At 46.0% G+C, this 9,562-nt stretch overlaps 1 protein-coding gene and 2 pseudogenes across 1 annotated transcript; 2 read left to right on the forward strand and 1 right to left on the reverse strand.

The window, feature by feature from the left end:
* Positions 1-697: 697 nt before the first annotated feature.
* On the forward strand, positions 698-1,012 carry LOC135114329 (histone H4-like; annotated as a pseudogene).
* Positions 1,013-4,257: 3,245 nt separating this feature from the next.
* LOC135114433 (histone H2B-like) lies at positions 4,258-4,650 on the forward strand (the record flags this gene model as incomplete). The annotated part of the gene is made up of 1 exon (XM_064030336.1): positions 4,258-4,650. A coding segment is annotated over one exon (393 nt), but the record flags the coding sequence as incomplete, so codon positions are not given.
* Positions 4,651-5,301: 651 nt separating this feature from the next.
* LOC135114333 (histone H3-like) lies at positions 5,302-5,674 on the reverse strand (annotated as a pseudogene).
* Positions 5,675-9,562: the final 3,888 nt, after the last annotated feature.

The following is a 9,562-nucleotide window of genomic DNA, read 5'->3' on the forward strand; positions in this document are numbered from 1 at the left end:
ACGGTCACAGGACACAAGAAAAAAGGACCAGCACCGCTTTTTTCACCCACCACATTACATCATACAATAAATATCCCGGCCATCACCAAATCACTCCTACTACTATCCGTGGTTCGGAACCCACGTAAAACTGTAGAGTCCCTCCGCTATACGGATGCAATTCCTTCCTCTGTCCTTCTTTGAACCAATAAAAAGCACAAAAAAACCCTTTTTACTCTGACTGTCCTTCACTCCTCTTTCACAACCTGATAATGCAGGCTCTGGATAGTCTGGCCCCTAACTTGTGCGTGGTTTGGCCCGGGGATTTGGGTGCGTGGAGCGGCGTCCGTGGCTGTGGCTGTGTTGGGCTTGGCTTGCTCGGTTGGTGGAGGACTCTCACTGCTTTCCCCGATAAAGCCCTTTGTCTTCCTGGCCATCTTAGAATGAATATAACACGTTAAAAAAAAAAATAAATAAATAAAAAACATAAAAAAAGATGTCCCTCCTAATTCAAATTGCGCCTGGGTCCGAAGCCCCAGTGACTATTTCTCCTACTACAATTCCCTTCTTATCACTTGCCCCCTATTCTTCCCGCTATCCCCACTTCTCCCTCCCCATCTTTTTCTCTCTTTGTTATGTTATTATGTTATTTTGAGGCACATTCGTGAGCTTCCTGTTAGACCGTTCGGACGTCGTACCCCTAGCAGCTCTCATCACCATGACTGGCCGCGGCAAGGGAGGCAAGGGTCTTGGAAAGGGAGGCGCCAAGCGTCACCCCGTAAGGTTCTGCGTGATAACATCCAGGGAATCACCAAGCCTGCTATCCGTCGTCTAGCTCGCCGAGGTGGCGTCAAGCGCATCTCTGGTCTCATCTACGAGGAGACTCGTGGGGTGCTCAAGGTGTTCCTTGAGAACGTTATCAGGGATGCTGTCACCTATACCGAGCACGCCCAAGCGTAAGACCGTTACTGCCATGGACTTTGTCTACGCCCTCAAGCGTCAGGGCCGTACCCTGTACGGATTTGGTGGTTGAATCGCTCCATTATTGAGATGGTGCCAGCTATTCAGCTTGCATTATCATCATTGAATAACATCATCTCCCGGACCTTTTTAAGGTCCACAAACATGAAAAGAAAGAAGGACCATAGACTACTATTATTTACTACTACTTTCTCATAACCATGTTCACTATCACCTTATCTGAGCTAAGAAAAAGAAACCATTTTTAATTATAACCTTCTTTCTCACTTCATCAGGTCTTCTCCAAGTATCATTATTATTATTATTATTATCATTATTATTATTATTATTATTATTATTATTATTATTATTATTATTATTATTATTATCATTGACTTATTTCAATGAGTCACGCCCCTCATCGTTCTCAGTTTCTCATAAAACAAAATATACATTGAGATGAAAAAGACGCTCAACTTTATATCCCCACCAATAGGCAACACATCTAATCAACTCTCCACTGTGACACACAGCAGGTACATTAGTAGAAATATAGTATACATATTTATTCTCGGTCACTTGCGTGCCTGACTAAATAATAATAATAATAATAACAAATAACTAACTCGAAAATAAATACACTACTTGCTTATTATTGATATACCAGTATAGTCTACACAACTCTCTAGATGTTTGAACGTGTGGCTCCGAAGAGGAGCCGGATTGATGGTGATATTGGCTGAAGGGGAGGGAGGCCCTTTATTTACTTCTTCTCAGTCTTCTTGGGAAGGAGCACGGCCTGAATGTTGGGCAGCACGCCACCCTGTGCAATGGTGACTCCGGAGAGGAGCTTGTTAAGTTCCTCGTCGTTGCGGATGGCCAGCTGCAGGTGGAGCGTGGGATGATGCGAGTCTTCTTGTTGTCACGGGCGGCATTGCCGGCAAGCTCAAGGACTTCAGCAGCCAGGTACTCCATAACTGCCGCAAGGTACACGGGGGCACCAGCACCCACGCGCTCGGCGTAGTTGCCTTTCCTTGAAGGCGATGAATCCTGCCGACCGGGAACTGGAGTCCAGCACGACTGGAACGGGACTTTGACTTTCCCTTCACCTTTCCTCCCTTGCCGCGTCCAGACATCGATAATGGATGTTGTGGTAGTAGTAGTAGTAGTAGTAGTTGTTGTTGTTGGTGATAAATGAGGAGCGCGAGTACTCTAACCTCGTCGGTAGCTCTGCGAGCAAGTAGTGAATTTTGGGAAAAACGGCTATATATACGCGAGATCAGATCGGCCCAGAGCGCGTCTGGACCAATCAGGACGCTCGTTGAGGTGGCGACTCCTGATCCTGAGTAGGCACGCTAATATATATACCACTTTTCAGCTGATCAGGACAAACCTGGCCAAGTTTAAGGTCATCCCCTTCGCCACAAAGACCCCCGCCCCACTGCTAGTGGATGGGGATGATGTTGGATTTAGCCCCAGGGGCACCCTCCTGGGGCTCTCCATATCCACAACTGGGTACACTTCACACGTGTCCCAGCGAGTGGCAAAAGCAGAAGTCGGCCCTCACCAGGCTGTACCGCTTCAGGGATCTGACCACTGGTCTCAAGCTCCACCTAATAAAGGCTTTGATTTTGCCCATTTTAACTTATCCACCTATTCCCTTGCATGCTCTCTCTAAAACAACCACCAGCAAGCTTCAGCGGGTCCAGAACAGCGCCCTGAGGTTCGCCTTCGGCACCAGATGGGACGACTTTGTCACCTCGGCTGCTCTTCACGAAGCCGCATCCCTCCCAGCCCTGAACGTCCGCCTTCACGATATGGCCGCCAGGGTTTGGGAACAGATGGATGCCGAGGGATGGGATCAGTTCCAGGCGCTGAAGACACAGCACGACGAGGCTCTACCCCGGGAACACGCCGGGTTCCCCAGGAGTCTTCGCCGAGTGCAAGACCCGCCTCCCGAACCCCGATACAGGTGAATGTTATATTTCCGTAACTCATTCCCCTATTAAATTCACAATCTACCTGTATCACTACTAGAAATTAGTCACTCTCCCCCCAAGCACTCTTTTACTGCTAGATAGATTTGTCCGCAAATCACGCCATTATCATCACCGACTGCTGACTGAGAGAGAGCGAGCATCTGTCCTTCTCCTTCCGAGAGTAGAGGAGTACCGTGATGACAGTGGTGGACTGCAGCTAGCCACTAAGACATCTGCCAGGCCTGATGACAGGCGCCCCGGCACGAGCACCGACGGCATACCCAGTGGTTGGTTCCAGCATCGCGAACTTCCCCTCGCCCCTCCGCGCCCCGAGTCGCCGTGGGACCGGCCGACGTCCTGGTGAGGGGTAATCGTCCTCCGGGGTAGCCTGCTCAGCCCCCGGCAGCGGGACCGAGTTCGGGAAACGCACAGCTGAGGGAGTTGGCTAGTGGGCTGCACAGGGCTGCCGCAGGCGTCGCCGAAGGCCTCCCCTTTGAACTCCCCCCGAACCACCGACAGCGACTACTACGAACCTCAGACATCGACCCGCGCCCGAGACACCTGCCCACCACCCTCTCCCCCGTCGCAGGACTCCCAAAATAATCGAGTTTATCGTTACAGTGCACAGTGAACATCCACGCAAAGTTCTGTGACTCTCATGTTTATTTTCTACGTGCTATTGTGACAATTTTGCTCCACTCGTGTCTTATTTCTTCTTAAGCATTATGTACTCCTTAACGTTTCTACTGTGTCCCTCTGCATTCTTTTTTTCTTCCTCTCGATGTTTCCTCCCTTCTACCTTCGTCCCCCTAACTTCACCTCTCTTAAGCTAGTGCATCTCTCTTACCATCCTCTTCTTGCACCGCCTTCTCCAAACAATCTACTTTATGTGTGTCTTCTAATTGCCCTTTACGACTCACCTGCTAACTCAGGTTTCCACCAAAGAACTCATGTTCTGTAAATATTTTATGCCATTGCAACGTTAGCTTGTAAATGTTATGTGAATATTATATGTAACCCTCCCCCCACTCTATTCTATCTCACAGCAGTGCGGGTGGTTTTCCTCCGGGGACTAACCTTTTTCCACCCTACTAATCGCTCGTGTACTGCCCTGTGACACATTACTTTACACAGTAGCAAGCCGGACCGCCCGGCAACTTTTTTTTCTCCCACTGTACTTCTATTTCTTCTCACTTTTTTTTCCCTTTTTTCTTCCTCACTTTTACACTGCCCCTTCTTGTAACACCCCCTTTTTTCTAAATAAAAAAAAAAAAAACTGAAAAACTTGAAAACGCACACTCGTTCTCACAGCAGTACGGCGACACTATGCCTCCCCAAAGCATCAGGAAAGGCTGCCAAGAAAGCTGGCAAGGCACAGAAGGCCATTGCCAAGGGCGACAAGAAGAAGAAGCGCAGGAGGAAGGAGAGCTACTCCATCTACATCTACAAGGTGCTCAAGCAAGTCCACCCAGACACTGGCGTGTCCTCCAAGGCCATGTCAATCATGAACTCGTTCGTGAATGACATTTTCGAGCGCATCGCTGCCGAGGCATCCCGCCTGGCACACTATAACAAGCGCTCCACCATCACCAGCCGGGAAATCCAGACCGCTGTCCGTCTTCTTCTGCCTGGTGAACTGGCAAAACACGCTGTTTCTGAAGGCACCAAGGCTGTTAACAAGTATACCTCCCCTCCAAGTAAACAGGCGGCCAGTATACTGCTGCCAGTATAAAAAAATAATACCCGGCTCCATTGGGAGCCACACTTGAAAAAAGGAAAAAAAAGATACGATATAGACAAATGTATTATTATTATTATAATTATTGTTATTATTATTAATATTATTGTTATTATTATTATTATTATTATTATTATTATTATTATTATTATTATTATTATTATTATCATTATTAATATTATTAATATTGTTGTTTTTATTATAATTATTATTATAATAATTATTGTATCATTATTATTATTATTATTATTATTATTATTATTATTATTATTATGCTTATTATTATCGTGTTTATTATTCAGTGGAGATAAAGAAAAGATAAAAAAAAAAATAGAGATAAAGAAAGATAAAAATTCTCCCAAGTGAAAGAGATATGGCCATGGAAGAGGGAATAATAATAATAATAAAAAAAAAAAAAAAGGGGGAAGGATATTGAGTTGAAAGTCGAAAGTTAATTATTAACCTGATACTGAAAGATGGAAAATAAATATTTTCTTCCACAAAACCAAACAGATTGTCTATGAAAATTCTTTAATGAAAGAGATGTTTGGCCCTAAAAGGGCCTAGATATTGCTGTTATGAAGATCATTCGTGGATGACTTCTTAGGCACGCTCGCCACGGATGCGACGAGCCAGTTTGATGTCCTTTGGCATGATAGTCACGCGCTTGGCATGGATGGCGCACAGGTTGGTATCCTCAAACAGACCCGGAGGTAAGCCTCGGAAGCTTCCCTGGAGAGCCATGACAGCAGAAGGACTGGAAGCGAAGGTCAGTCTTGAAATCCTGAGCAATTTCACGCACCAGGCGCTGGAAAGGCAGTTTCCTGATAAGCAGCTCAATGCTCTTCTGATAACAGCGGATCTCACGGAGAGCAACGGTTCCAGGCCTGTAACGGTGGGGTTTCTTGACACCTCCAGTGGCTGGAGCAGACTTGCGAAAGGCTGCCTTTGTAGCAAGCTGCTTGCGGGGCGCCTTGCCACCAGTGGACTTGCGAGCCGTTTGCTTGGTACGTGCCATAGATTGTGGTAACAACAACTCACAACGAACACTCAGCTGAGTCTGCCCGCGCTATCTATCTATCTATATTTATAGAAAAGATGGGTGAAGGAAGAATAATATGAGTATAAGAGGATAGTGAGGAAAATAATGAAAAAAGTATAATATTAAAGATGGTGGGCTGTCCACCTTGCTATTTTACTTATTGATGTTATACTGTGTATTATGTGTTTGTGAGAATGTTTGTGTTCTGTGTGCTGACTTCTTGTGATTGTTCTCCCTGTTACACCGCAGGCGAGTCGAAAGAGACTCTACCACTACTCCCCTCGCCGACACCACACAACTCTTACCCCCTATAGGTAGGTCCCCGGGTGTCGGCGACTCAGGATGAGGGTGCAACCCCCTCCCCATCTACCGCTTGCTGGGGGCCAGCAAGCCCTACCAGGTGGCCAGTACCCCTCCCGGCTGTGCACTACGGTGTGGTGAACACCGGCTTGGCATATCGCCTCACCGCCGACTCAGGGCGCGGAGTGGGGAGAGAGGAGGCCAGCTACGAGTCCCCCATGTGAAGCATGTGTGTGTGTGTGTGCTGTTTAGAGTGTTGGAGTTACACTTAATATTCTTTCCTTTTCAGATGCCCCGTGTGTGCTGAGTTTTTGTGTTTGGCCATCTTCAGGAATACAGTGAGTAAAGGTAAGTGTTTTAAGGTGATTATGTTTCCTTTATTTTCGGTTTGTTAATAGATTGGGTTGGGTATTGTTTTGCATGCCTGTAGGCTGCTAGGGGAAATCACGGTGGTATTTTACTATTTGATCTGAGTTGTCTTTTAGGCTTTGATAGATAGGCAGGCCCAACTCATCAATTTTTTTCCCAAATTGTCTTTGCTCTGTAGTGTACACGTATATTGAGAGGTGCTGTTTTGGTGTGTAATGTGTACTTGTTCTGTTGTCATGGTGTAAGGGTGTTTCTGATTTGTTGCAAATCTAAGTGCTTTGTTTTGAACTTTTTGAAGTTTGCTAATTTGGTTATTGCTCATTGTGTGTATAGGGATTGGAGGGTAATCAAGTATTGGTAGTATTAGTGCTTTTACTAAGTGTATTTTTATTTTTCTCTGGCATGTTATGTAACTTGTAGAGTTTTTGTAGTGACGCTATTGCTATATTTTTTACGCTCCTGTATATGTTTTGTAGTAGCCACCTGTAGTTATGGTTAGACCAAGGCATTTACCGGTACTTTTAAATTCTATTTCTTCAACTTCGTTAATGATGAGTGGAAAGGTAAGTTTTGCTCCAAGGTGCAGAGGGTGAATTTATTAACATTGGTTTTCATTTTGCAGTTCCTTTCGTAGTTATTAATTGCTGTTATTGCTCTCTCTGTTTTTATATTGAGCATGTTCTTGGACCTTCCCTGGGTAGCCAATTATTTGTGTTATGTCGTCTGCGAAACTGATGTTAAGGGTTTGTATATGTTGTTGAATATCATTGGTGTAAATTGTGAAAGAAGTGTTGGTGACAGAACACTCCCTTGTGGTACACCGCAGTTTAAATTAAATGTAGGACCAATGTAATGATTAACTTTAATGGATGCTGTGCGATCAGATAAAAAGTCGCATAAAAATTTTTCTATTGTAATAGGGGGAGTTGTAGTTGTAGGATTTTGTATGCTTAAGACCGAGGTGCCAGACTTGATCAAAAGCTTTAGATATGTCTCTTAGTATGACTTGGCACTGGCCTTTATCTGATTTATTGTGTGCTATTTGTTCTGTGATGACTGCTAGTGCTTGTGTGGTGCCTCTATTACTACGAAAACCGAACTGGTAGAAGTGTTATATAAGTTATTAATTTCTAGGTGTGTTTTTAGCCTTGAATTTATCACTCGCTCAAGGATTTTGCCTGGTACTTCTAATAGCGTTATTGGTCTGTAATTTTGAGCCTGTTGAGGGGAGTTTATTTTTGTTTAGGGATTAGTCTGATGATTCCGTTTTTCCACTTGTCAGGAAAATAGCCTGCTGAGATAGTGCTGTTGAATATTTCTGTTAGTCTAATTATTGCTGTGTCTGGTAGGTGTGTTAAGATTGTTTTATTAATTCCACTTCGTCCCGGGCTAGTTTTTTTTTAGCTGCTTTATGGTGCCCGCGCTTCCTTTTTTTTTTTTTTTTTTTTTTTTTTTTTTTTTTTTTTTTTTTTTTTAGATTTGTCACGTTGGAGTGACGCGGGCCTTTGCCTTTCCGCGGCCCGGGGGAAACAGGTGGTATCTTAGGTTTGAGGTTAGTTCTTTTTCCCTTGGGCTTTTGGCAGAGCCACAGCTATCCTAACAGCCCAAGATGTCCGAAGACAAACCACAGCTAAGATGCCTACCGACAAGACTGCCGAAAAAAAAAAAAAAAAAAAAAAAAAAAAAAAAAAAAAAAAAAACCGATGGTGAGGGTGTGAGTGTGTGTGTGTGTGTTTGTGTTAACGAGGTGGAGGGTACGTCCGTACTAGCTCTATGAGTGTGTCTTGTAGGTGTATGTTTCAGTATATCTGGAGCGGTGCCACTATTTCTGTTGAGCATTGTCCCTGTTGCTGGACAATCTTCAATGTAGTGTACGAGTGGGGACATGGTCTGTGTGTGGCAGTGTGGACAAGTGTCATAGGTGTTTTGTAACTCATTGAAGCATTTGTAACCTAGACGGAGTCTGTGTGAGTTCACTCTGGATTCCCTCTCCAGGTTTCGTGGAAGTGGGTCGGGATTTTGTAATGCCTGTAGGTACCAGTAAGCACTTGGTGTTCCCGCACTGGCCCATTGTCTCATGTTGTCCCGAGCTTCCTGGCGAGTCACCGCTTTAATGTTGTTCTTCAGGCTGGAGAGACTTGGCGGTATTTTTGCAGTGACATTGGGGAGAGACTTAGGGCGTTTTTTGCGGCTGTGTCGGCCTCATCGTTCCCTGGGATGCCTGTGTGACTTGGGACCCAGATTGATATGCACGGCCCTGCCGTTTTGCCTGCAGACGCGTCTGGCCGTGACCAGAATGGCAGTGATCCAGGCCCACATTATCTCTTGAGTGTCCCTCTTGTCAGTGCCTGGATGCAGCCCAGGGAGTCCATGTGGATGGTGACTGGCTTCTGTCCTGGTTCAGAGTGTTGGAGCGCTTTAAGTATAGCCAGGAGCTCAGTCTGCAGAGTAGACGACCCGTCAGGAAGCCGGAAGAGAGAGCTGTTTCCTCCTCATGGACGAAAGCAGAAGCTGCGGTGTTGGTCTCGCGGTCAAGCTGAGCCGTCTGTATAGTATACATCAGCGTCCTCTGGAGGGTGCTGACTGCAAGGCCTCTTCGGCTAGTGCTGAGAGCTCCGCACTGAGCTTGGCCTTGGCTGTCGGTGGTTTGAGAGGCTGACGTATGGGGAACATGTGGTGTCCATGGCGGTGGTGGGGTGTAATCTTCGTGTGGTGTGTCTGCTTTGAACTGAGTGAAAAAGTGTTGGACGTGTAGTGTCTTGATGCTGTCCGCTGCTGTGGAGGCCCATGTCTTCTTAGTGAACAGGTCCCTGTCCTGGGCGAGGGCTTGCCTGATGCTCTCTGTCTTCTCTGACGTGGTCTCTTGTCTGAGGAGCTTGCCGAGGTGGGCGGTGCTGACGGCTTTCAGTCTTGTTGCCAGAGGAAGGATGTTGGTTTCAACTTGGAGAGTGCGAATCCTTGTCCATTTTGGTGCTCCAACCATGAGGCGCAAGGCTTGGTTTTGCAGCATCTCCAGGGAGGTGATGGCTGTTGTGCTGGCGGTGGAGAGGCATGGGGCGCCGTATTCTATGACCGACCTCACTGCTTGGATATAATAAGTTCGCAGCACTTGATAGTTGGCGCCTCTTTTTCAGTCCCTGTGATGGCTCTCATGATGTTCAGTCTGGCTTTTTGCCTTACCTGCTGTGGCAGCGA

This window comes from Scylla paramamosain, chromosome 27, assembly GCF_035594125.1.
Source record: "Scylla paramamosain isolate STU-SP2022 chromosome 27, ASM3559412v1, whole genome shotgun sequence".
In the NCBI taxonomy this organism is placed as follows: domain Eukaryota; kingdom Metazoa; phylum Arthropoda; class Malacostraca; order Decapoda; family Portunidae; genus Scylla; species Scylla paramamosain.